General features: G+C 54.0%; 1 protein-coding gene across 1 annotated transcript; it reads right to left on the bottom strand.

Moving 5' to 3' along the window:
• Positions 1-27602, bottom strand: EXTL3 (exostosin like glycosyltransferase 3). Its single transcript, XM_027904479.1, has 6 exons — positions 27482-27602; positions 20940-23558; positions 5600-5727; positions 3070-3214; positions 2465-2593; positions 1-972 (listed from the first exon to the last, which is right to left on the bottom strand). Exons 2-6 carry the CDS (start codon positions 23085-23087, stop codon positions 763-765), a joined length of 2760 nt encoding a protein of 919 aa, XP_027760280.1. The 5' UTR covers positions 23088-23558; positions 27482-27602; the 3' UTR covers positions 1-762.

Here is a 27602-nt window from a genome sequence, read left to right as displayed (position 1 = left end):
ACATCCCAGGAATGGCGGGTCCTGGAGCTGGGAAGGGCCACCCAGGCCAACCTCAGCCCTCCTGAGGGCTCAGGGTGCTGAGCAGAGCAGAGCCAAGGGCTCATCACCAGCCAACACCTGGGAGTCCTCAGGAGCAGCCACAGGGAAAGAGGAGCCAGAATGGGGTGAGAGGGAAGGGATGAAGGGATGAAGGGTTGGGGATAACAATGGTGACCTCAACGCTGCATCAAACCCCTCCAACCTGGCCTTGCTACGACCCCCTCGAGTGGGACGAGGGGTCCTGAGGGGAAAAGGGGACGAGGAGGGAGGGAGGGGGAGGGGGGGGGAAGAAAAGAAAACAAAAAAAGCGCCTCACGAGGCAAATCTAAAACACTTTCATTTTAAATAACAATAATTATAATTAAAAAGAACGGCCGCCCTCGGCCAGGGGAGGGGGCAGAGCCGGCGGCCAACGGGCCGTTCCTCAGTGTGCGATCCCGGGGAGTGTCCTCAGAGGAGCCCAGGGATCCCGAGGGATCCCGAGGGATCCCGTTCCCCGTCGCTTGGTCGAGTCGCTGCGGGCAGAGCGGGGAAGGAGGGACCGGGATGTGCCCGCCCCGATCCAGGCCGGGCCCGCCCCAGTCCGGCCGTGCCGCTTTCCCAGCGGGAAGCGGGGCCGGGAATCCACAGCGAGGGGCGTTCGGCGCTCCCAGCCCCGGCGATCGGCCCCTCTCTCCGCCCTTCCCGCCGGGGCTGGAACCGGGAGCTCCGGCCGCTCCCCCTTCAGATGAACTTGAAGCACTTGGTCTTGTCGTGGGGCAGGCGGGTCTTGAAGAGCACGGAGTCGACGCGGAACTGGGTGTAGAGCAGGGGCATGTACCCGTACACCCGCACGAAGAAGTTGATGCACTTGTGCCGCTCGTGGAAGTGGGAATCGTCGTGGGAAAGGGCCTGGGGGCAGCCGGGGCAGCGGAAGGTCCAGCGGGAGGTCACCTGCAGGGAGGGGACAGAGGGGGGCAGTGCCACGCTGCCCAGAATGCCCTGACCGTGCCCGAGCTATTGCAGGAGGTGCTTGTTGGATACACCGGGAGTCACGGAATGGTTTGGGTGAGAAGGGACCTCAAAGCTCATCCAGTTCCAACCCTGACACCTCCCACCAGCCCAGGTTGCTCCAAGCCCCGTCCAACCTGGCCTTGGATACTTCCAGGGATCCAGGGGCAGCCACAGCTTCTCTGGGAATTCCAGCCCAGCCCCTCCCCATCCTCACAACCAAAAATTCCTTCCCGATATCTCATCTATCTCTGCCATTCCCTGTGTCCTGTCCCTCCATTCCTTGTCCCCAGTCCCTCTCCAGCTCTCCTGGAGCCCCTTTAGGCTCTGGAAGGGGCTCTCAGGTCTCCCTGGATCCTTCTCTTCTCCAGGTGAACCCCCCCAGCTCTCCCAGCCTGGCTCCAGAGCAGAGGGACTCCAGCCCTGGCAGCATCTCCGTGGCCGCCTCTGGACTCTCTCCAGCAGCTCCACGTCCTTGTGCTGTTGTTCCCCAGGGCTGGGGGCAGCTCTGCAGGTGGGGGTCTCACCCGAGGGGGCAGAGGGGCAGAATCCCCTCCCTCACTGTTGCCCAAAGATGCCACAGAAGAATCAGCAACTTGGGGCACCCCTTGTTTTGGGCACCCAGAGCAAGATCTTCGAAAAGGGCTCCAGTTTCCAGGAGGTGCTGAGGGGCCACCCACTCACGAAAGAGCCTCCTTGTCTGTGCTGAACCAAACGTGCCCTGCAGGGCCCTCTGGGTTTGGTTGGATTCTCTTCTCTGCTGCATCAAACCCCAGAGCCTCCCCTTCCCAGCAGCTCCAGCTGGGAACACCACACAGGAAAACACAGCCATGGCATTTATGGCCAGACCCACCCCAAGGCAGTGACACTGGCAGGGCTGAGGGAGCCCTTTGCCAGCAGGCACGAAGAGCACAATGATCTGCATCCCAAATCCATGCTCAGAACTGTGACAGTCGTTTCCTATCCCAGGGCAGGGGAATTCCAGCTCTGCTCCAGCGTTTGGGCCAAACACAGATGAGCCTGAACGCCTCTGGAAAGCCTCACAGAATCAGCAAGGAATCTCTGGGACTGATGCTGGAAAGAAGGAAGTCTGTGGGTTTGGGATCAGCTGCTCTTTGCCGAGCCAGGAACGCTCCAGGCTGAGCTGCAGCGTGAGGCAGAGAATCATGGAACGGTTTGGGTTGGAAGGGGCATTAAAGATCATCTTGTTCCAACCCCTTGCCACGAATCCAAGGCAGGGAACCTTCCACCAGGCCAGGAATTTGGTCTGACTTGCTCTGGTGACATCAAACCTCAATCCCTCCGCTCAGCAGGGTGGGATGTGGCCGATTCCCTGGGCTGAGTTTCCACGCCCGGAGCTGGATTTCCCCTTTCCCACTCCAGCTCCTCCAGCCAATGCCAAGCTCAGGACAGAGACCCTTCCCGGTGCTTTTACCTTGATGGGAGGTTTCCTCGTGAGGTGGGAGACCAGGAAGTTCATGGCGATGTCCTCGCAGTTGATGTACTCGTCCACCATGTCCCGGATGGCCTGGGGCATCACGTAGGAATACAGGTAGGCATAGTACTGGGAGACAGGGAAAGGCACAGCCTCGGTCAGGGTGGTCCCAGTGGGGAGTGCCCGACCCCTGCTGGTGCCACCCCACGGCTCCATAACTGAGGATCGGGATATGGGACACGCTGGGACTCGAAACTGAAGGAAAAACCGCGGGGAGATTCCCGGTAATGGAGTTAATCCTGCAGCAACAAATCGACCCCCAGCCAACCACCCTCACCCAATCCCAAGCTCCTGGAACCTCAGAAATCGAGGAATGGGGGTTTCATCCCCCCACAGACCTTGCTGTGTCAGCTGCTGCGGACTCAGCACGGCAGCAGGAGGCGGAAAACCATCCCAGGGCTCTGGGATGGCTCAGTTTGGAGAGAGCGAGGGAAGAGGAGCAGAGAGCTCCAAAATTCATCCTTAAAAGAACTCCAACCCTCCTCCATCCCCCCTCCAAAAAAAAAAAGCTCCTGTGAGGAGGAAGAGGAGCCGGGAGGTCTCACCTTGTGGAAGAAGGCAGCACCAGTGAGCACCATGGAGAGCTCGCAGGAGTAGTTGGAGTTGTAGAGCCAGGACTGGTGGGGGATGTCCCACGCGTGGTAACGCCCCGGGAAGCCCACGATGCGATCCCGGGCCTCCCTCCAGACCCTGCAAACACAACAGATGGGGGTGAGGCACCGCCCTCTCTAGCAGGAGGTGGAGGAGCTGATGCAGCAGCTGCTCATCCACAGGATGTCCGGAAAGGGTAAGAACTGTTGGAAATGTGCTTGGAGTTGTTCACGCGCAGGGAAAGCGCTCCCAGTCCGTAAATCAGGGGTGTTCTATCCCACAGGGGCTGCTCTGGAGGGTTAAAGGAAAACTGAAGGAGGGACCAGCCCAGTCTCAGCCAGAGGGAAACCCAGTGTGGCTCCTCCCCATATCCCTGGGGCTTTTCATCTCCCACACACAGCTCCATGTCCTGCTCTGGAGAGCCGAGATAATGTCAATCAATTTCCCTTCAGTTTTTAGGAAAAACCAATTTTTAGGAAATCAATTTTTAGGAAATCAGTTTTCAGGAAAAATCAACTTCCCTTTAGGAAGGCTCCAAGGCCAGGTTGGACAGGGCTTGGAGCAACCTGGGCTAGTGGAAGGTGTCCCTGCCCGTGGCAGGGGTTGGAACGAGATGAGCCTTAAAAGGGTCCTTTCCCACCCAAACCATTCCAGGGCTCTGTGATTCCAGGATCCTGTGAAAGCTGCTGAGGTGCTGAAGGGCCTGGATCTGCTCCCCATCCCAAAGCAGCCCCTGGCAGCTCCCCAGCTCTGGCCATGCAGGAAACTCCTCTGGGGCCACGAGCACGTCCCTCGCTCCGACGCTCTCGCAGCAGAGATTTCATTCAGGGAATGAAATCCTGAGGACTGAGGGGTGGGAGAGTGGGATTGCTTAACATTCTGCTCTCATCTGAAGCTCCTCGAGAGAAATCCCACAGGAGCCGCAACTCTGGCAGGAGTAAATAAGGAAAATGTCAGTGCCCAAGGCCTGACCTGGGAAACAAATCCAGCTCCCAAGGCAGGGGGTGAGGGCTGCCCTTGGATCATCCCATCCCATCTCCCTCCAAACCCAGGGGCTCCAGACTGCAAGAGCCAACTCCCCGTGGGACACAGAAGGGTTTGCCCTTTTCCCCAGGCACAAAACAGGGCAGAAAGTGGCCTTTTTGTTTGTTTTTTTTTTTTTCCCCTCATGTGGATGTGAATTCCTCCCACAGCCCCAGTTCCTGGAGAGCCACAGGAGAGCTGCTGAGGAGACCAAGATTCCCTGAGTTCTCATGTTCAACCCTCCACTCCAATTAATGAAAACTCCAAAAGACAACCTGGAAACGAACCCCGAGTAATTAACGTCACCAGCAGCTTCCTCGGCTCCATCCTCCCCCCTCCAGCCCTCGTTTGCTGCGGTTCCTGCCGATCCAGTGGGATTGTTTTGAAAAGCTGGAAGTCGAAACCGCTTATTCCCTTCCACTCCTCCCACGTCTCGCTCTCCTCCCAACCTGACACGTTTTCTTTCCCCGAAAAAACTCGGGATTTCTCTGGAGAATGGGTCTGGGTGTGCTCAGGGTTCCTGCCTCCAGCTCTTCCCTGAGCCTCAAACAGCAAAAAAAGAGGCTTTTGGCCCCAAAAATCAAAGCCTGAAGGAAAGCTTTGAGGGAACACACTCGCTGTGGGGTCACTCCGGCCAGGACTCCAGCTCCTCCTTGGCTGAGCGTGGGAACTGGGAGGCTTTGTGGGAACAAGGTGCCTGGAAGCAGGGACATGAGTGGGAATAACACACAGCACTTACAACCTTCATTTGATGCTCTCCAGGCAAAGGAAAACAGATTCCAAAGAGGGGAGAGGAAAACAGCCCAGCTGAGACAAAGAGCCTGGAATGGGGCAGGGAAGGGAATCCAGGAGTCCTGACTCCTCCTCCCGCGCTTTCATCCCCCCGACACCTCGTTCCTCACCCCTCTGAGGGAGCTTGGTGGCTTTCCAGGCGCTTTGTGCCCTTTAATCCTCCTCCCAAACACGAGCCAGTGCGTTGTGGGGAGAGCTGGTCCCTGTTTCCCACCCCCAGGCAGCTGTTCCCACTGTTCCCAGATTCGGGATCGCTGCTCCTCGTGCCGTCCTCACCCCTCGTGCCATCCTCGCTCCTGGCACTTTTTGGCACGGAGGTTTGGCTGTGGGAGCTGCAGGAGCAGCTGCCACAAACCTCCCACAGCAGGAACCCAAGGAACTGGTTTCTCCCTCAGCACCACCCCCTGCCCAGGAAAAGCCTTTTTCCAGGGAAAAGTCAAGGGGAAAACGGAGAGGCTGGAGCAGAAATGGGGGGGGGTTGGGAATGAGAGCAGCCTTGGCTGGGGGTCATCCCCCTTCTCCATGCTCTGCAGATTGAAATGAGCCACGGGAAGGGATGTGCCGGTCCTGACCCGGGCCCTGCACCCAGGCAACGTGGAAAAAGCCCACCCAGGCTGTGGAAAGAGCCCCACTCCGGGTGCCAGGGCCGCGTGGGCCGAGGGCTCTCACCGGAAGCCGAACATGATCTCGTCGTGGCGCAGGTGGGCGTCGTCGTCGATGGACAGGATGGCCTCGGTCTCGATCTCGTCCCAGGGCAGGAACCGGTTGTTCAGGCTGTTCTTCTCCGTGCGGACGACCTGGCAGGGTGGAAGGTGGAGTTATGGGGGGTGTCTGTGCCCAGGGATGGGATGTGGGGGATGCCGCGTTCCGGCACTGCTTCGAAGCCCCCGTGGTGGGGGAATTCTTTCCAGGCAAAAGGCACCAGCTCCAGGAATTCCCCTTATCCCACTGGGGATTTCTCCCTCCTCTTAGAATCACGGAATAGAATTGGAGAGCAGAACTGAGAGGGACCCCCAGGGCTCTTCCAGTCCAATCCCAACAATCCCTCAAAGAGCGTTGTCCAAACACTCCTTGAGCAGCCTTGGGAAGTCACCATTCCATGGGGAACGGGCCTGTTCAGGGCCCAACCACTTCTCTGGGGGAAGAACCTTTCCCTGATATCCATCCCAAACCTCCCCTGGCACAGCTTCACACCCTTCCTGACCGCCCCATCCACGCCGGACCCTTCCTCTCCCTCTTACACATTTCCACCCACCCTGGCTGATCCATAATCACCGAGTTCATCCCACGTTTCCCATCCTATCTAATCCCTCCCCTCATTTCCCTGCCTCCCCTCTGAACAACCCCCCCCCCTTTAAAAACAAAGTCCAGGCTGGTGAAAAGGCGGAGGCGTCACGGCAATGAAACCCCATTAAACGAGATTCCATTGGATCCCCCAGAAAAGCCCACACTGAATCCACTGACGGTGGGAACGTCTCCACTGTGATCTGCGTGGCAGCTGGGACGATGAAATTCCCACTGAAATTCCCACGTCAAGGCAGCTCTGGAAGTGCCAGCTTTTGCAATTCCCAGAAAATCCCAGAATCCCAGAATGGTTTGGGTTGGAAGGGACAGTAAAGCTCATCCAGTCCCACCCCCTGCCATGGGCAGGGACACCTTCCACTAGCCCAGGTTGCTCCAAGCCCTGTCCAACCTGGCCCTGGAACACTCCCAGGGATCCAGGGGCAGCCACAGCTTCCCTGGGAATTCCAGCCCAGCCCCTCCTCCCCCTCCCAGGGAAGAATTTCTTCCCAATCTCCCATCTGTCCCTGCCCTCTGGCAGTGGGAAGCCATTCCCTGTGCCCTGTCCCTCCATCCCTTGTCCCAATTCCCTCTCCAATGGGTGTATCCCTGCCTTTACCTGGGAATAGTTGAGATTTCAGCAGCCTCTAAACTGATAAATCTCAAGGAAAAACCTGGCAAACTTTACTGACTGACGACTTGTTTCCCTTCCCTTCCCAAACCTTCCCTGGAGATCAAAACCAGGAGCCTCCTGAGCCATCTGCAGATTTCTGAGATGAACTCAAGGTGATTCAGTTCCACCACACGGGATTTTTTGGACTCAAACCCCACAACTCCAGGAAGCCCATCTGCTCCCGGGTTTTGTCGCTCCCAGCCACGTTGGGACAAATGGATCCTGAAAAACCTTCAAGAGAGCTAAACCAGACCATAAATCCCAAGGTCTGCCCTACCATAATGCCCTTAACCAATACTTTATAGGGCGTTTTTGTACATAAATACAGAAATATGCAGCAAAATCAGTATCTTCCAGCAATCTCCTTGCTAGTGAGGTCTCACACTTAGGCTTTAAATTAAGTGTCACTTATAACATGCAGAGTGTCTGTGCCCTTGGAGAAGTTCTGGCAGCTCAGCTTTAAGTGAACTGGATGGATTTCTGGGCGAGGAGCAAACTCTGCAAGAAACCGGGAGCCTCATTGTTCCCGTCGGGTTTTTGGGAGGAATAAAAGCCAGGAGGATGCCCTGAGGAGAGCAGGGTAATTTGGGGAGATGACAGGCTCTCAGGGAAAGGATCTGCCTCCATCATTCCCAAAGGTGTGCCAACTGAGCCCAGATGGGCTGGGGGGGAACGGCAGAGGGGGACGGGGACATCCCGCGCTCCTTCTGACCGTCCAGCTGGGAATTACCGGGCTGGAGACGCCGGAGACAAACGACTCTTGAGCAGCTGACCTGGATCTGCACTTGGAAGGGAAAAGCAGGGAGCTCCTGCCAGCACAGCCCTCCAGGGAGGATGTGGATTTACAGCCCTGTCAATCCCTTTTCTTGGCACCAGCTCGGACGGTTTGTTAATGAGACCCAGCGAAGGAAGTCAGGACGACGCTCCAGAGCTGCTCCAGGGACGTGTCCTGCTCCCTGTCCCCGTCCCAGGGACTGGGCTGGAGCAAAACTCAGCTCAGCACCCACCTCTGTGTGGGATCTGCCCAGAGCCTCACCTGGGGCAGAGCTCCTTCCCTGAGGGACAGGCAGGAGTTCAGATTCCATGGAGAAAAGGGATATCACACCTCCCACATGGTGGCTGACCACTCCGACCATCCCAAACTTGGGACTCGGCTCCAGAGGTGTCACCGTTGGCCCCCACCCACCCAGGAAGGCAAGACTGGCACATCTGGGAGCTGATGAGCTTCATCCCACCCCCACCCCTGTTCCAAGCTGAGCTGCTTCCCATCCACCTCTATTTCTGGGGAAAGCACGGGGGGAGCCAAAGCTGCTCCAGCTCCCCCGAGTGCACACGTGGCTGCTAATGTGGAAAAGGAAACAATTAAAAATCAGCCAGTCTAGGCTTAACAGGGGTCAGGGAAGGCTCTGCTGGAGGACTCTGGGAGATGGCGAACTCCAGGAAAGGGGAATGACGAGTTCCAAGTATCCCTGAATCCACCACATTCATTTTCAGCGGGTTTGCCCTGACCCGCTGGACGAGTTTGGGATGTCAGCCAGGGACAAAGCACACTGTCCCGGGGATAGCAGGAGGAATTTCTTCCTGGAAAGGGTGGTCAGGCACTGGCAGGGGCTGCCCAGGGAGGTGGTGGAGTCCCCATCCCTAGAGGTGTCCAAGGAAAGGCTGGACGTGGCACTCAGTGCTCTGGGCTGGGGGACAAGGTGGGGATCGGGCACAAGGTGGACTCGCCGATCCCGGAGTTCTTTTCCACCTTAAATAATTCCATGATTCTCTAAAGCATCCTGGCTACAGCAGGGATTTTGGCACTGGGAGAGGCTCCATATGGAACCTACAAACCTGAGGTTCATTTTCTTAGGAAGGTGACTTTGATCCTGATTTCTCTGTGTTACCTTCCCCGTTTCCCGTGTGGGAGCTGAGGGAGACGAGGCCGATCCCAAGGCAGGCACTGCACTGGCTCCAGCACAAGAAGCCAAGGAGCTGCCAAGGAGGAGCCAAAGAACCTGCTGCCGTGGCTACAGATGCCACCCCAAATCCCTGCAGCCCTCACCCCTTCCCACTGAGGTGCAAACCACACAAGTGTGACCAAGTCCACAACTTCTCCTCGTTTTTCTCCATGTTTTATCCCCACCTGCTCCTGGGGGAGCTGAGATGCTCCACAAAACCTGGCAGGGTCACCATGGCCCTCAGTCCAGACCTCAGATCTATTTTGACTGCCCTTTCCAAGGACACCTACGGTGGTGTTTACTGAAGGCCATCCAGAGCCTCCTCAAAGAGGAGCATCAATCCGTGGCGTCCCGCCCTGCCCACGCACAACCGTTCCCTCCCACCAGTCCCATCTCCCACCACGAGACAACCCTCAGAGGACGCAAATCCATCCAATTCCTACTGGCCAGCACCCTGCTTTCCAAAGCCAGAAGCACAGATCCAAGCCCTGGGCTCAGCCAGCAGTTCTTCACCTCACGAGAAACAAAAAAAAAAAAACCCGGCGTGTCTCTCGACACAACACGAGGCTCTTGCCGGCGCTTTTCCAGGCTGCGTGGGCAGGCAGGAGATGGGATGCCAGCACGGCATTTCCACCACAACCAAGCCCCTGGGATGATGCCTCTCCTCCTCACGACAACACTCTCATTCCCAGTTCAGACCCAAAAATGAGTCCAGCACAGCGTGGGACTCCGGAGCGTTCCTGACAGCTGCAGATCCAAGGGGGAATCACAGCCCTGCATTTCTGACACGTGTGGAAACGCGGTGTCAAAGCTCCTTCCAGTAATGCTGCCAGTGCTGGCAGGTCTGAGCATTTTATCAAAAAAAAAACCAAAAAAAAACCCAAAAAAACCCCCCCAAAATAAATGGATGCTCTTTTGGCTGCGCTTGTGATAAAGAATGTTTGAAGAACTCCGGATGCACGGAGGTGTTTTTGTTAAGACAAAGATACCCTGACATTATCCTGGGGGTTCACACACCCAGATCCAGAAGATATGGATAAAAAAAATGGGCAGGGATGTGACCACAGCTCCTAAATGAACCCTGTCCCCATGTTCAAAGCCATCCCAGAGAGATCCAGGCTGTTTGGATCCAGGCTGTTTGAATCCAGGGTGTTGGGATCCTCCTGCCTCCAAGGGATCCCTCCCTCAGGGATGTTCCTTCAATCACCCACTGCCTGATGAGACGTTCCTGGATTTTTAGTGGTTCCCCCAACAATCCCTCACCTTCTGGTCTTCCCTTTAATTTTATGCTCATAAAGACGGGACTGGGAGGTTCCCTTTATCCCTTTTCTCATGTATTAATCATCCTCCTGCTCCTCTTCACCTTGGAATAGCTCCTTTTCGCCCTGAACCTCCAGACTCCCGCGCTTTTCCACCTCCAACTTCAAGCATTTTCAACATCAGAATTAAAAGGATTTATAGACTATTTTAAGACCCATCTCCAGAGGTATGGAAAGTGTTTTCACTGGAAGGGTATTTAGTTCCAAAGACAGTGCAGGCTGAATATAAATTGGCAAAACAGATGCATTTTTAAAAATACGTGTAATTAAATAATGCAACATAAAACCCGGCATAAATTATCCCCCGCTGAGAACAAAACCACACAGGAAGATACCAGTGGAAAAGCTTATTTTTAAACTGATACTGTGTCCATGAATGTAAAATGTGCCAACACTTGGTCCCCCCTTTAAACTCCTCCACTGTGATCAGGGGGGTCGCTCGTCTCCGAGAGGAGAAAGCAGCTTGTGATACAAATAAAACTGATTATTTATTCATTTGCAGACAGGAGCAGCTGTTGCATCTTTCCAGAGTAACTAAAGGAGAAGAATTCTTATTTTAGCATTAAAGGCATCCAGATACTCCCTCATTTTCACTCTCTCTGGGTGCTGCCGTTGGGGGCCGTGCAGTTGAAGCTGCACGTTGAGCTGCTGTCCGGTTGGATTTATTTTACAATTAACTGTAATTATTTGGCTCCAAAGAGCGTCCCTGGGATAACAAACACACTGTCAGGTTTTAAATACCTCACCTCCCACTGCTGCAGCTCAAGCCCCTCCTCAGCTTTCCACGAACACTCACAGGGAAAAGCTGTGGAGCACAGAGGGACAGGAGAGCTCCAGTTCCATCAGCACATCTGGGGTCACAGGCCTGGCTTGCTGGGAAATCAGGGAAAGTCACCGGAAGGGGAAAGAGCTCCTGCTCAGGGGTTTGATCCTGATAAGCCCAATTTTTGGCTTAGTGGGGTCTTTTCCCAGTGAAACAGGGAATAGCCAAAGGTGTGGTCATGGAATTGTAGAGTAGTTTGAGTTGGAAAAGCCCTCTAAGACCAACCATCCCCAGCACTGCCAAGGCCACTCCTGAACCATGTCCCAAGTGCCACATCCACAGGGATTTTAAATCCCTCCAGGGATGGGGACTCCTGGGAAGTTCATTCCAATGCCCGACCGCCCTTTCCATGAAGGAATTGTTCCCAATATCCAACCTAAACATCCCCTGTCACAGCTGGAGGCCGTTCCCTCTCCTCCTGGCCCTTGTTCCCTGGGAGCCCAGCTTTGTACCACCTGATACAGGAAAAAACAAGGGGCTTTTATCAGCTCCCCCATTCCCATTCCTGGTGGGTTTTATCTGCACTATAAAATGAATCCAAGGGGAAGCTTTTTCCCGCCATCCCCACATCATCCCTTCTCCAGCTCCCTGTCTCCACCCAATCCAGGTGCCTGAGCTCTTTCCAGCCAGGATCCTGTTCTGATGAACTGGGGACACCTGCCCTGCTCTGTCTGCAAGAAAACCCCTTTTTTGTGTCCAGTAAATCACAGAGATGCCATTTGTGACCACGCAGAGAGAGAGGAGGAGGGTGAGGCAGCAGCTTTTAACTGCACTCAGAAGGTGGAGTGTTGACTGCCTGGAGCTCAGGGATGAGGGATTCAAACCACTCGTGGGTAACAAAAACTTCCCAGACGGCTCAGGAATGGATGTGAGCACTGCCAGCGAGCCTGGGAACATCCAGCTTCCCTGCCTGCAGGGTCGGTGGAGCGCTCAGAGATGTGTCAGGAGACGCGTCGGGCCGGGCACAACCTCGGTACGTTGTTATCCTTGGAAAAGCCACGGGAGAGCCTGAAGAACAGTTCCCAGGCTGCAACTCCCCCACCTCCTTTAAACAAACAAGCAAAACCCCCAAAATTCTACAGTGTTAAAGCCCAGGCCTCTCTCAGCCTGTCACTCCTCAGGCTCCAGCGGCCAATTCCTGCACTTCTGATTTCCCTGGGAAAGGCACGTTGCCAGTCCCCTGGTCCGCGCTGACAGGGTTGGCAGCAAACGGACCGGGAGCTCAGGGACGGATCTGAGAAGGGCTGTCACATCCCATCTGCCAGACAGGGAGATTGGAAAAGCCAGGAAAGGCGGTTCAGGAGCACCCCCGAGGTCTCCTCCCCTGCTGGCCAAGCCATCAGCTGCTGTGCAATCCCGGCACGGATGGGGAAGGAAATACGGAAACAACATCCAGCCCAGGGACAGGGAAACGCACAGCACAGAGGCAGAGAGGAAGAAAGAGCTGCAAAGCCAAGGGCTGTGATCCCAGGGGATTATTGGGAATACCTTGCTGCTGCTCACCGAGTGAGGCAGAGCTTATCTTTCCACGCTCTGGCTTCCAGCCCGGCTGCTTTAATTAACAGAGGCTTTGGTGGTGCAAATCCCCTGTATTGTTGTGCCATTACCTCTCCAGCAGGTTGCTCCTCGGGATCTGTGGGGTGGGATTTCCACTGCAGCAGCAGGGCAGACAAAGCACCTGGCAGGGCAGGTGCCATGATTTTTAAATTTGGTAGGGTTGCTGCACCTCGGTGTTCGGAAGGTGTCACAAATTCATCCCCCCCAGCGATGCTGTGCAGCGTTTCAAAGCTGCCCTGACCCACCCTGCAAGAGTTTCAGTTCAGGCATTGATACCTGGGGGCTGAGGGCATCCAAATGAACATCCTATCCCAGCTAGGGGAGGCAGGAATTGGGAGTCAGACTCTAAAAAAGCTGGAATGTAAACCTGGACACAGGCAGAGCCATGGAGTTTGCAGGTGGGTCATTTTTTTTGAAGGGAGGAGGACAGAGGATTTATTAATGTTTATGTGGCTGGGAGCAGCAGCCATAAAGCTCTCAGGCATGCAAACTCACTCCTGAGTTTATTCCCAGGTTTATTCCAAGCTGGAAGCTTCCTGGGGGCTTCCTAGACCAGAAGGCTGAGATCCCACTGGGAAAGTTCTGGATGAAATGAAAACAGCTTTCTGTCTGTCCTCAAACCCATCACCTGGAGACGAGAGCTACTTATGTAATGTTGGAACAGAAGAACTAAGAAATCCATATCATGACCCTCTGATTGGAATTTTATCCCTGTTGTCCCTGCTGTTCCAAGGAGCACAGCTCCTTCTCCTTCGACATGGCTGAGCCAGATTGTGACAAAAAAACCAGGATACAAGTCCCAGATGGGTTTCTGAGGAATTCCCTTTGCTCTTAGGCTTCGGTTTCTGGATCCTGATTGCTGGATCCCTTGGCTGAATCCTGCTTCCCCCTGATCCCTGTCTCACATCACCCCATCATCTCCCAACCGGAGGAGCAGAGGAAAACCATCCTCGTGCCGCGTTCTTCAAAGCCTGGCTTCTCCCAAGGTCTTTAAGACTCGGGTTAAACGAAATCCAGGAGGAAAAAAAAATAAAAAATAATGCTTGCAGCAAGAGGCAGGGAACACATTCCTGCCAAACACGTGGCTGGGATGAATCCAGACCACCGGACCCACCCCTCACAACCCACGGGATGGGCTGGGAGCTGAGGACCAGCATGTGTTAGAAACGACACACTTCACATAAACGAGGGGATAATTAAAAACAACTCCATGAATTTCCGATAGAATCAACCTAATTAATAGCAGTGTTTTGAAACCAAATTGCTTTGTCACCTGCATTCAGAGCCAGAGGAAAATGAGCCTTATTGGAAAGAATTATCAAACTTAGAAAGCTGCTCTGAGGCTTTTCTTGCTCCCCCCCAGCTCTTTTTTTTGTCCCAGTAAAACATGGGGCTGTCCCTTGGTGCAGAGATAAGCCAGGCTTTTCAGCAGCCAGGCTTTGGCAGCTCAGAGATCAAAGCCACGATTTAGCCCTTCCACATCCAGGTTGGAGAGCGAATCTCTCCACCCAAAACGCTTTCAAAGTTCAGCGTCAAGAACAAAACCCAATTTCCCTTCCCTCCAGGAACCTCAAACCCCCTCCAGAGTTCAACCCAGATAAGCTGAAGGCTTTGCTGAGCTGTTTGGATCTGAAAAGTGTTATCTGGGAAGCCTCAGAGCAGATTCAAGAGATTTCCCATCTTCCTGCTGCTCACAAATCTGGGAATAAGTGAAAACAGCATTTCTGGGAGCGTGGAAGGAGATGTGCAAGTGGGCGCTTCAGTGACCAGGTCAGGCTTTATCACTAAGCACTGTTTGATTCCAAGAAAATGGAAGGAAAAGCATCCATCAGTTGGATAAGGGAGAGCAGAGTCTGCTTCCTCACCAGACTTTGAGGCACAAAAGAGGGAGGTGGACAGGGAAAAATCTGGGGGTAGGATCTGAGGTAGTTCCTAGGGCAGAGAAGGAACATTCGGAGGTGAACGGTGGTGGTCAGGTTGGGAAATTTTGGGGGGGAAACACTTGATCTAATCCCCACGGTAGAGAATTAGTATTCTGAGGAAGAAATAAGGTAGGGGTGGACAGGTAGGAAAAGTTTTGAGAGTAAGCTGGAGGTAAAGAATGAACGTTTTTAGTATGAACAGGAACTAATACTGTTCCCAGCCCTCTGGAAAAATTGGGAATAAGTCACCACCTTCTACTTGAGAGCTGCAAAGTCTTTGCTGATCGATCCACAGCCATCTGTGAGCTACACCAAACACGCAGGAACAAGGAGCGATTAAAACCTCCCTCTTGCTTCCCATCTCCTTCTCCAACCTCATATCCAAGAGGGACCTTCCTCTTCACCTTCTCATGTGCCAGGAGGCTTCCCTGCCTTGTTTTTCCTTCCCAGTGCCCCAAATGCTCCTTCCTGCTGGTCACCGACCCCATCAGCCGCATCCTGAGCCGAGGGAATTCGGAGAGCTGAGGTTGCAGCAACGTTCTGTCTGTGGAAAAGCCATTACAAACCAGCATATGGCACAGGAGAGAATTAAGGGCTGGGTTCAGGCAATAGCAGGGAGGATTGTGAGGGTGCTGGAGTTAATATTCCCACTGCAAATCCCCGAGGAGCCGGCGCTGCTTGTTACATTATCATCCCCCAGTCACGCACGGCTGCACCTCTGCCGAGGCCCTGCAGTGACAAGCATCTGGATTTTAGGATTTCAGGTAAACTAAGCAGCAGATTTGTTCCTTCCTCTCCTGCTACGCAGCAGGAAAAAAAATGTATCTTGAGATGGCAAAAACTGGCAGGGATGTGGGAACTCACGGGCAGCTCCGGCTCCGCCGGCAGCAGGTGGTGCTGCGAACCCGACAGCAGCTCCAGGCACTCCTGTGTGACATCTCCTGCCTTATAAAACTGCTCCCATGCAGAAATGGAACTCCTAAAGTTGGGATACGCTCCTGGGAACGCTGGTGCACCAGGTAGGACCTGCTCAACCCACAGGTGTCTTGTGTGAAGTGACTCAGAGAGAAGGAAGGAGGGGATCTCCTCGGCTGATTTGCTGACCTGCTCCTTCTGGAAGCAAAGCTGGAGCTTCCCCACTCCCACGTGCAACCCTCAGCTGGGTTCCCCCTGGTTTTGTACACAAGGGCTGTGAATTCCCCACAGGGAGAAGTGGGAATTCCCAGTGTAAAGCTGTGACCCACCAAAGAGCTTCTGCAGGTGAGCTGGTCCAGAAGAGCACAGGTCACGTCACCAAGGGAGGGTCTGGGAGGTGCTGAATTACCTGGCTGAGCCAGAACCTGAGCTGGTAATTCATGCAAAGGTCCCAGGAGGGAAAAAGATGGATTGGAACGGTGCTGTGGTCAGCACAGAGAGTTTTATTCCCTTTTTTTAACTCATGGCCGGTGTAAGGACCTCAGTTTATCTCGAGGTCCTCGTGACTGGTGCTGCTCTAATCAGAAAACCAAGCTTGGAGATCCAGCTCCTTGTTGAAGGACAAGCAGAGAAGCTCCAGGTCACAGCCTGGCCAGGGTTCTCTTATCCAGAACCATCACCTGGGGATCCTGTTGTGCTCCTGAAAACGGAGATACCAAAGCACCTGGGAGTGTTTGTGCTGGGCAGGACGTGCAAACCTCTGGCACCTGCCCTTCAGAGCCAGCTCAGCCACTGCCCCAACAGCAGGGAAAGCCAGGACAGCATTCCCTCCTCAGCCTGCTCCCCATGAATAAATGGCATTGCAAGGGATCCCAAACAGCTCAGCAGACCCAGCAGCGCTTCCGGATTAGACGTTTTCCAAAGATTATTCCTCTTTAAACGAGCAGCTGAACTGAATGAGCTCCCTGAGCCGGCCACCAGGGCAGCAGGAAAGGACACCACGCCACGGGACTGGCTGCAGGGATCAAAGACAGCCCCTTGTTCTGGGGGAAAGCTGGAGGGAAGGATTAGTCACTGCCACAGCCACGGGAGCTGCTGCTGGCACAGAACCGGCCAAAATCCTCAGGAATGCTCCAGCACACACACACATCACCTCAGGAATGCTCCAGCACACACACTCCACCTCACCCCGAGGAAGGAGAAGGGAAACTGTAGCCACAACAGAGGGACCTGCACTCACTTGGGAGAGGGAGGAGCTGGAAGTTCAGGCTGTCCCTTCTTAGAACGTGAGCAGAGGTTGTGAAAATACTACTGGTTAGGGATAATGAAGGTTTAGCCCCAAATCCCCAAATGGTTTGGGTTGGAAGGGACCTTAAAGATCATCTCATTCCACAGCCCTGCCACGGGCAGGGACACCTTCAACTAGCCCAACTTGCTCCAAGCCCCGTCCAACCTGGCCTTGAACACTTCCAGGGATCCAGGGGCAGCCACAGCTTCTCTGGGAATTCCAGCTCAGCCCCTCCCCACCCTCCCAGCCAGGAATTCCTTCCCAATCTCCCATCTCTCCCTGCCCTCTGGCAGTGGGAAGCCATTCCCTGTGTCCTGTCCCTCCAGTCCTTGTCCCCAGTCCCTCTCCAGCTCTCCTGGAGCCCCTTTAAGCACTGGAAGAGGCTGAACACCCCCAGCTCTCTCAGAGATGTTCCAGCCCTGTGATCAACTTAGTGGCCTCCTCTGGACTCATTTAAATATATTAAAACAAAAACTCCCTTCAGGCAACTCTGGCTGTTCAAGCTCAACTCATCTTTTAGGATTAAAAGCAGAGCAGAAACAGGCAAAGCACAGCAGGATCTGAACCTTCCTGGGTGCATCTGAATTCCACCTCTTGAGGACTGGATGTGTGGCTGCCTCAGTGTTTCTGTTTCACTCCTTTCACTCACGTGGGTGAAAACGCTGGGGAGGAACTGCAGAGGAACGGGCGAGGTTCCTCCCGTCACTGCTGGATGGAAACCCCGAGCACAGCGGGGCTGGAAGGGGAGGCTGGAAGTCTCCATCCCCAAAACGGAGCCAGATCTTACTCCTTAACAACTCCTGCTTTCCTCTGCTGCCAGAAACCTTTCCAAGGTTAACGTGTGTGCAAGGAGGAAGAGCCAAACTCACTCCGAGCCCACTGCAGCCTTCCCAGCTGCTCAGAGCAGCGTCTCATCCAAACCCCTTCCCCTTTTTTCATCCCTACAGACACGGCAAAGCAGCAGCAGTTGCTGGTGAGGGTTGAGCAGCACCATTCCAGGGGCTGTGGTGGACGGGGGGAGCGTTTGTTAAACAAACAAGGGCTTCTCATTCCCAACCTTCGCTGCTTGAAGTGTGACGGGAATGGTTTTTACAGCTCGGCTCTGGCACGAAGGCACTTTAAAAGTGAGGGTGACGGACCTGCAGCTGTTCCAGGGGCAGCCCTGAGTGGTTACACCGACTTCTCATGAGGATAGATTTGCAGAGAGTCACCTCAGGCTGGGTACAGGGCCAGGATATTCGATCAGGCCCCCTTGCAGCTGAGGAATCTCGCTGATTTTACAGTAAATCACAAGAAATCTACATTTAAGTAGAAGTTTTTAACAACCAGGTACGTTCTGCAGCCCTGTTTGTCTCATGATCCATGGAAGACTCGAACACAGCTTTGAGCTCTGCTCTCGGTTAATTCCCAGCCCACCAGGGAAAAGGAACCACTTCACTTGCTCTGGCGGGACCAAACCACAGCCAAGCACACAAAGTTCCACGGAACTGATCAATAAATAAGGCCAATCCATGCAGTGAGGCTGCAGGAAGGAAGCTCAACTCTCCCTTGGGGAATTCTGCCAGCCCAGAGCCACACAGCTGGAATATAGTCTTAAGTCCCACCAAGGAGCTCCGGAGCTCTTGTCTCCAGCAGCCCCTGGGTGGGACTCAGGGCTCTGTTCTGATTCCAAAGGCCCTTCCAGCTCTGGATGTGCTGCCCACTTTGTTTGCCTCATTAGGCTGGGATTCACATGGAATCATGGAATGGTTTGGGTGGGAAGGGACCTTAAAACTGGTTTCATCCCACTCCCTGCCATGGGCAGGGACACCTTCCACTATCCGAGATGGTTCCAAGCCCAACTTGGCTTTGGACACTTCCAGGGATCCAGGGGCAGCCACAGCTTCTCTGGGAATTCCAGCCCAGCCCCTCCCCACCCTCCCAGCCAGCAATTCCTTCCCAATTTCCCATCTGTCCCTGCCCTCTGGCAGTGGGAAGCCATTCCCTGTGTCCTGTCCCTCCACTCCTTGTCTCCAGTCCCTCTCCAGCTCTCCTGGAGTCCCTTTAGGCTCTGGAAGGGGCTCCAAGCTCTCCCTGGATCCTTCTCCTCTCCAGGTGAATTCCCCCCCAGCTGTCCCAGCCTGGCTCCAGAGCAGAGGGGTTCCAGCCCTGGGAGCATCTGCGTGGCCTCCTCTGGACTAGCTCCAGCAGCTCCACGTCCCTGTGCTGTTGGATTTTCTCCAATAGCCTTCTGGCTCCAGGTGCTCTGATCGTGGATCACGCTGGCACATGTGCTGTTGTGCTGCTCCTGGCAGTCAGAGGTGCCTGGATACACTTCAGTCACAAGGAGGGGCCCCCAAATCTGCCCTCATTCCTTTCTCTTCCCCCCAAAGCTCTGTGATTCAGGACCCAATTCCCTGCATCCCAGTGTTACTGAAACATGTATCAGCACTGCTCCCAGATCTGAGAGAACTGGATATTCCCCACCAAAAGGCGCTTTTTTGTTCCCCCCCATAAGGAAATCAGATCCACAGCTCGGCAGTTTCTTTTGACATTGCCTTGTCTTTCTTCCAACCCCCACGTTCCAACCCCACCTGCCTCTTGCCCTGGCCAGCACATCCCACATCTCAGCCTCTGCTCCCCAAGTTCTTGTGCCCTTTTCCACAGCGGATCTTAGGATGAAGCCCAGGTTAAGTTTCCCATCATTCCTGCACCAAACCAGCCTGGAGACGGACTCAGCAACAAGCACGTGAGTGGGATGGATGCCTGGAGGCTGAGCAGGGCTAACCTCTCCCTGGGAGAGATCCCAGGAGACTTGGGCTCCTTAAAAAAAACGGGATTTAGAAAAATGGGGAGGAGGGAGACACGACCACACCTTGGGAAAGGACCCAGCAGGAGCTCTCTGTGGCTGGCACCACGAACACAGTGTTACCATCCAACAACCCCAAGCAGACACAGGAAAATTCCCTCCCCTGGAATCGAACATTCCCTACGGCACATCCCTCAAAGGCAACAACTCCTACGTCCAAATCCCAAAAAAAACCCAGTGGGGCTCCAACACAACAGATGACAGCAAGGTACAAAAAGCCATTATCCTCCATCAGCAGAAACATCTTTTTCCACCACAAATAACACCCCAAGGAGACCAATCCGCTCTCCGAAGGAGGAACGCCGCCGTTTTCCGGCGGACACAGTGCAAAGATTCCGCGGAATTCAGACCTTCAACGGGACTAATGTGAAAGATTATTTCCCAATTACCCGAGCAATTTTCTCTCCTCATTGTCCCCGGACTTATAAGGGTTTTTAAATGCGACCAGAAGGATTTATTCATCCCCGTAATAACGAAAGGAAATATTAAATCAATGAATCTCTTCGCACGCGGCATAAAGCTCACGTTGCCGCGAAGCCCAGCGGTGCCCTGTCACATAAACCACACGCAGTTTGCCTGCTTAAGTGCCATCTCCCTCTTTTATTTCTCCTTTCCCTAATTTGTGAGGCATTATCCTTCCATTTGTCCTCTAAACACGGCCGGATTCAGCCCACGCGGTGTTAGTTGTTGTCAGTGGCTCTGTGGCTGTGCTTTAGTGGAGATTTATATTTAATATTGATTGTTAACGATGGCCAGGGCAGGAAGTTATGCTGGGACGACAGTGAAGTCCTAAAACTAATACATAAATAACAATTTAGGGAGAAATTAACCCCTTGCAATGTGCAAGTGAGCAGCTGGGCGTGAAAATGAACGTTGGGGGTTTGAAGGTGTCGATCCTTCAGCTTGGCTGGGGGGAGAAAAATAACCAACCCAAACCTGTGGAAAACTCAGCTACAACCTTTGGAGCAGGGAAGGCCATGCCTTGTAATTCCTTCCCTGCCTTCCCCTGTAATATAAAGTGAGAGATGAGTTCTGAGGTCTCCGCAGCCGACACGGATTCAGTGGGTCCCTCTTTTGTTTCGATAAAAAATTCATCTGGTGAAGTGCAGAAACAGTTACTTACTTAGGTATTTATAAGGTGTCAACTGTCCTCACAGCGAGGAACTTAAAGAGCCCGAGGAAAGATTTCCAGTGAGCAGGAATCTCTGGCTTTAAGCCCCGAGATTCACGCTGGGCTCCGCTCCAGCAATTCCCGTTCCACGAGTGCCCAACACCCGGAACTTCTCGTTTTCCTCCAGCTCCCAGATGAGGTTCAGACACCTCCAACCGTCCCCACAGGACGGAAGATGAGCTGATACACTTTACAAAAGAGCCACTTCCAACACACAAACCCACCCCCCCCCCAGGCAACGAGACCCAGAGCAGCTCCACCTGCCTTACCATGATGGGGACGCCGATGTCCGGCCACAGGAGATCCTCGGAGGGGAGCTTGGGAGAGTTCCACACCACCACCACCTTATTTAAGTAGGGGAGACCGTTGAGCCTTTCCAGGGAGTTCATCAGCACCTCCTCCCGCTCGTAAGTCAACATCACCACCGTGAACTGCTCCCGGGGCACGTTGCCGCCCAGAGCGGCCTGGAACTCCTTCCCAGAGCCACCCGCTCCTCCGCCGATCGGCCGAAACCCAGTGCCGGACCCCAGAAACTTCGCTTCCGACGGCAAAACGGGGTCAAAGGGAGTGTAGGGGAAGAGGTGGAAAGGCCCCGGAGCAGAGTTCCAGTTCCTGTAGATATCCATTGCCGTGAGGGTGAAGTTGCGGAGATATTTGGGGGATGCATAGGGGGGTTCTGTCTCCACAGGCCCCAAGTCCAGGTCGCCGTTGTCGGCCATGTTGGGGTCCGTACCAGCAGCTTTGCCAGAGCGGTGGGGGATCTCCACCGAGGGCTCTTCTCGGATGGGAGCGGCCGGGATTTGGATTCGAGTCCTTATGACGGCCAAGACCGTGCTGAAGACGTTGTCCGAGGTGGAGAAGTAGGTCTCCCACAGGAAGCGGCCCTGCCTCCTCATGGCAAGGAGATCGTTGTCAGAAATGCTTCTCAGAAGGAAGTGCACTTCTGTGATACGTGGCTTTGGTATGATTAAGGCTGCCTCGTTCCACCGGATCACGTCGTTGTAGGGAAGCTGGACCTGCTCTCCGAGAACCACCGGGATGGCTCCGACTTCCAGAGCCTCAAACAGTCTCATGGTGCACCCGGCGGAGATCACCAAACGGGTGTCCCCGGGGGTGATGATCAGTGCAAAAGTAGAAAGCTTCAGTAGCTCTAGTCTGTCGTCCCTTTCTCCACACAGAGCCCACTCAGTGGGCAGACTCGCCTTGGGCTGGTTCTTACACGTGAACTCCACCAGAACGAAGTCCAGCTTGCTGTCCTGGACGGCCTTCAGGGTGGTGATGATCCGGTCGTCGTAGTCAGCCGGGGCGTTGCCTTCGATCTCCTCCTCGAAAGAGCGAACCTCCTGCAGGCTGGACCTCAGAGACTCGATCTTCTCCCCCTGGAAACTGAACAGGTACTTACGCTTGACCGGCACCTGGGGCGGGATTTCCAGGAAGTTGGGTTCGGACATGGCGTGGACCAGGGGCGACACCACGATGTCGAAGCCCGGGCGATACTGCGCGTCGTAGAAGGTGGACTGGGCGACCATGGCGCGCCCCGTGCTGACGTTGTAGAGGAAGTTCTGAGTCTCCGACTTCCTCGACAAGTTGATGATGAGATGGTTGTGTCCATCAGTCCTCCAGTACGGCAAAGAGTGCAACTGTTGCTCTAGTTCAGTAGGTTTTGGCATTACGGGCTCTTGCATCTCCCCCGCTAAAACTATGTACACACAAGCAATATTTGCATTTTCAGTAACATAAACATTAGTTCTGACGGTCGCCTCAAAGGCTTGTTTAATTAAAGGGTCCAAGGAGCTACCAAAGGGGTAATCGTCACTGTTGTAGACGTAGACTGGGAAGCCAGACGTCAAGGGGCAGCGTGAGTAGTCGAAGCAGTTGTGCAGCCTGCAGTTCCTGTTGGATTTCGGCAGGGGGAAGGTCGCGTCGTCCTTGTCGGGCAGCAGCCGGATGGGCAGGGAGAGCTTGGGCTGGTTCTGCGCCATCAGCTCCTTGTAGGAGTGCTCGGTCTGGCTGATGACGTTCTTCAGCTGCAGCAGGTCCTGCTTGGCATTCTCGATGCTCTTCTTGCAGGCCTCGATCTTGAGGTTGAGCTTGGCGATCTCGCTGTTGAGCTCCTGCCGCTTGGCCTCCAGCTGGAGCAGCTCCTCGCTGACCGACTCGCGGATGCGGCACAGGTCCTGCACGTGCTTCACCTCGCACAGCTCGTTGCCCGTCCGGGGCCCGAAGATGCGCTTGCCGGCGTCGTCCGCGTCGTCGATGGTGGTCAGGTAGTAGTGGGCGATGAGGGGGAAGAAGACGAGGATGATGAAGAGGGTGAAGCTGAGCCAGGTGAGCCGGATCCGACTGGACCACCTCAACACCCAGGGCTGGCCTCCGTTCCCCACTCCCCCATTCCGCAACATCGTATATCCAGTCATGGGTTCCGGAGTCGCCGCGCGTCCCAATCACGTCGGGTCAGTAGCCATAACCAAAAGAGTTCGTGCGGCGAGTCTGCCGGATAAAAATGTTATTGCGCCTGCTCAGCGAGAAGCCAGCGGAAGGGGAATTTCATCTTCTTGCCGTGCCGACGGCTCTTCCACGGTCGTTTCGCTGCAGGCGCGACTTTTGACCCCGCTGGAGTCGGTCATTGACCTTCTCGCCCGCCCCCCAGCCCACCCTTTCCGTGGGCAACCTTTGCCGGGAGCGTCACGGCGTTGTCATGGCCACCCGAAGTCCCGGCCGGCCGAAGGAAAACGCAGTGGGACGGAGCCAAACTCTACCGCTGCTCCCGACATCCTGCGCTACCACCCCAGGAAAATGCAGCGGCCATCGCGGAGAAGGAGCCGGGAGGGACTCGCAGGAACGTCAGTCTCTGTCATCGCTGCGGCGGGGACGACGCTCTGCCATTCCTGCAGGAGAACAACCACACGGTCAGGCAACGCCAACAAACCCGCCGGAACATTGTTAAGATTTAAAAGCAACTGTTCTGTCTCGAAAGGGCAAGGTTTGTACACGGCTAACGCCCCTGGGGTCAACACCAGAACACACAAGGAGATGATGGGTTCCATCAGACGTGGTTTTCTCCAGACACTCCACCTTTCGTTAGGGTCACATCCTTCACTGCCAGCCCACAACCACCCCTAGCCCTGGAGCTGGATCCCTGTCTCTGCCCCTGCCCTGCTGTGTAACTCCACAGGAGCTGCTCAACACCTGCAAGGCCCCGTCCCCTCACGCACGAAGCGGAGCCATTAACGCACACCTGCCGTCCCTGCCCGCCCTGCCGGGATCCCGGGAATTTGGACGGCACAGCCGAGCGTAATCACCATTGTTCTGCTGCAGCGACCAGGGCTGATGAGGAATTTTTTAGACGGGAGTGTTTTGCTTTCATTTCCTGCTGGAAAATTTTGATTCATCGCATGAGGAAGTTTAAAGGGAACGCTCTCTGGTTGCTGGTTGTGATTAACTCCGCTGGCTGCGGACGAGTGGGTTCCTGGGCAACACTGGAAGAGTCTAGACTGCACATCAAAGCAGAGGTGCCCTGTCACCCAGGTGGTACCAGCTTGGAAAACTCTGCTCTGGCATCGAGTGCCTACCTAGCACGGGCATAAAAAAAAAAACAAGGACATGGCACAAGTCCCTGGAGAGGGAGGTTTCACAAGGGCATGTGGTGGGAATGGCCTTAAACCGAAGGAGATTGGGTTTAGATTAGATATTGGGAAGGAATTCTTGGCTGTGAGGGTGGAAAGGCCCTGGCACAGGTTGCCCAAAGGAGCTGTGGCTGCCCCTGGATCTCTGAAAGTGTCCAAGGCCAGGCTGGACGGGGTTTGGAGCAACCTGGGATAGCAGAAGGTGTCCCTGCCCATGGCAGGGGGTGGAACAGGATGAGCTTTAAGGTCCCTTCCCACCCAAATCGTTGATTCTCTGAAATCCAGCTCCGAGTTTTAGCTCTGGGCCAACAGATTCAAATCTAGGCCACATCAATATGCTGCCACTAGAAACTCTCCAAGGCACTGAAGTTTCTGGGATATTTTTCCACACGCTGGACTTGCCACGTCACTGATGGATTCAGTGCCGGGCTCCTGCATGGCCTCAAGAGGAGCTTCTTCATTTCCGCTTCAATTTTTAATTAGAGGAAAGTCATCCACACCGGCGACGGTCATTTCTCACTAAATCTATTTAATGCCCCTCTCAGCTCCTCATCAGGAATTAGCAGAAAGGAAGCAAATCTCAGCTGAAAGATCTGGAAACGGGCCAAAAAGCAGAGCAAAAAAAACAAAAAAAAAACCAAACCAAAACAAAAAAAGTTCACCTTAAAGGAGCAGGGAGAAGTCAGGAGGAATTTTCAGCACCATACTCGAGCGTCGGGGGAAGACGTGGAAAATTTGGTTTTAACCGGGAAAAATCATCGTGGAAGGGGGAATGTGTGAAGTAACAAAGCACAGTTCTTAGGGCTATTGCTACGTGGCCATTTGCTGGCAGTAATTTAACGCCAATTAAATGGGATTTCCACCCACCCCCCTTGCCAACGTGACCCAAAATTTGAGCAGCACAGCAGAACGGACGCTTCAGACTGAGGCAGACTGGAAAATCATGGCACTGGCAAACAGCACTGGCGTAAATCTTGGAAAGCTGGGAGGATGAAAGGGCTAAAAAGTCAGCAGAAAGGCTAAATCAGCTTTCCTGGATCCTGGCAGGGCTTGGGGGAGGCTCCGGCCTCGTCCCTCCAGGACCGCCGGTCCACGGCAGCAGGAGGGTTTGAGCAGGAGCCACTGCACAACCCGGGCAACTGAAGGCAAAAATATTAATAGTATTAATAAAAAAAAAAAAAAAGGCTTTTAAAGTCTATTTTCCTCCCTTACCCTTCCTTTTTAAGCTCTCTGCAGCAAGTGGAGCTCGTGCTGTGTGTCTGTGTGTGCCAGTGGGGCAATCCCTGCTCTTTCCACCTGCTCTCCCGGGGGCTGCAGAGATCCTGGAACTGCCACCAGCTTTCTGCAAACAGCTGGCCAGGAGATGAGCTGCCCTATTAGTGCTTTTCCTGAGGGAAATGCCAGAGCACGCACTCACTTGGTCTAAAATTCAGCTCCACTTCAAGGCACACGTGGGGAAAACAAGCCCTGCTAGTTATTTTTGGTTTGGGGGTGCCACGGGGTAAGTGGGGCCAACAAACCCTGCAGGGTTTTGAGACAACACAAGAAAGGAGGGAATCACAAACGTGGCCAAAAAAAAGAATGAGGGGGCACGTGGACATGCTGCTGTGGGCTGGCCAGAGCGAGCTGCAGCTCCATAGGCAGTAAAGGAAACCCCAAAAGGTGAGACTGCATCTAAATTTGATTCCTTTATGGCCACTTTGCCGATTTTATAAGCCATAAACAGTAATGAAACGGTAAACTGGACTCCCTAAAAGGGCAACTGGGGTCCTTGGAAAGCTAAACCCATCACCCCGCACATGATCCTCAGCAGCTGCTCTGCCCACCCCAACCCTTCCAGTGGCTCCCCTGGTCCTTCCCTTCCCTGACACAGAACAAACTTTACCCTCCTGGCCTAAAAATCCTGGGTTGTGAATCAAAAATATCCGTGGGCTCAGAAACCTGAAGCTGACAAAGTGACTCTGGCTCTCTCTTGGAAAACACCACGTGGGAAAGAGCAGAGGAGGCTGAGGAGGGATTTAAAATGCACCACGTGTGGCTTGGGATCAGTTAAAAGTATTGACTGTCACTATGAAATATGTGCTGGTGATAAAGTGAGCACTTTAGACACACTCTTGGACTCTTCTTCATTATTAAGACTTTATTTCTCATCAACTCAACAGAGCCTGAGGTTGTAACACGTTGTCATTAGGACTTCAGGAGAAAAAAGGCAAAGTGAAAAACCTAATTTGTGGTTTTACCAAGAGAGACTTCAGTGTTGTGTTCAACAGCAACAAGCAGCACTGGGAAGAAAAGGCTGCTGATTTCTATCATTCCCAAAAAGAAATCTGGGAGGAGGAGAAACAGGTTGGTTGCTGGGTTCTCCCAAGTACTGTTTAGTTCTTCAATCCAGCCCAACACTGAAAACTCTTGTTGATGTTACAGCACGATTTCACTGCCTGATGGAGCTAATTACACACATCAAAAAAAAAAAAAGGGGGAGGAAGAGCTCTTAGGAAATCAGGAGATCAATAATTACCAGAGACTCCCCCCAAATGCCAACCCCAGTGACTTCTGGGGCACAACAGGTTTGCTCTCTGCCACTCCCTCTCCCAGGGAACGGGGCTGTGAAACTAAACTGCTGTTCCAGCACATTGCCAAAGCTCAGGCTGCATTCCCAGCCTTTCCCAGCTCCACAGCAGGAGAAAGTCATGGGAATACCTGAGGCTGTCCCTTTATTTCGGATTTCTAGACAGTGCCAGGTTGGTCTGATCTGTGGGTGCTCGTGGGGTCATTTCTCTGCAAACCTTCCCAAGTCCTCCTGCAAACACCTCAGCAACAGCTACTCCTCCCTGCTTGCACCTCCATTTATCCATCTCCCGACAAAATTAGGGGAATGCTGGGCCTTCCTCAGCACATTTGCAAGCAGAGCCTGGAAAATTTAAATGTGTGGTCTGTCAGGGCTTAGCAGAGTAATCCATAAACCATCAGGCACAACGTGGTGGCAGAGACTGCAACTGTGGGGAGGAAAATCCAGGGGGGATTCTGCACCCACTAAATTAGAGCTCCCAAAATCTGGTCTGCAGGCATCCATACCCATCCTTACTCCCTTTCCTTATGAACTGATGGCTCTGCAGTGCTACTGCTGCTGTGTCACCCCCACAAGGTCCTGCTTTGATGGCCTTTTCCGTGGAGAATGAACCCACCTGTGTCCCGCCGGCTCCCTCCTGGCAAACGGAGAAGGACGTCAGGTAGTGTGTCAGCGGCTCCTGTGCTTTATCTCTCCAGGCTTGGATAAACAGTTTCTACTGCCAGGTCTCTCTCACC

This window comes from Empidonax traillii, unplaced genomic scaffold (assembly GCF_003031625.1).
Source record: "Empidonax traillii isolate 1590-97213 ecotype Southwest subspecies unplaced genomic scaffold, ASM303162v1 scaffold1060:size1239554, whole genome shotgun sequence".
Classification (NCBI taxonomy): domain Eukaryota; kingdom Metazoa; phylum Chordata; class Aves; order Passeriformes; family Tyrannidae; genus Empidonax; species Empidonax traillii.
The sequence above is the reverse complement of the archived record's forward strand: the minus strand, read 5'-3'. Positions and strand labels throughout refer to the sequence as shown.

Coding starts and splice junctions, on each gene's coding strand:
- EXTL3 (XM_027904479.1), bottom strand. CDS start 23,087: ATGACTGGATATACGATGTTGCGGAATGGGGGAGTGGGGAACGGAGGC. Junction 3,215..5,599: donor GAGATCATGTTCGGCTTCCG/GTGAGAGCCCTC, acceptor TTGTGTTTGCAG/GGTCTGGAGGGAGGCCCGGG. Junction 2,594..3,069: donor GTGCTGCCTTCTTCCACAAG/GTGAGACCTCCC, acceptor CCTGTCTCCCAG/TACTATGCCTACCTGTATTC.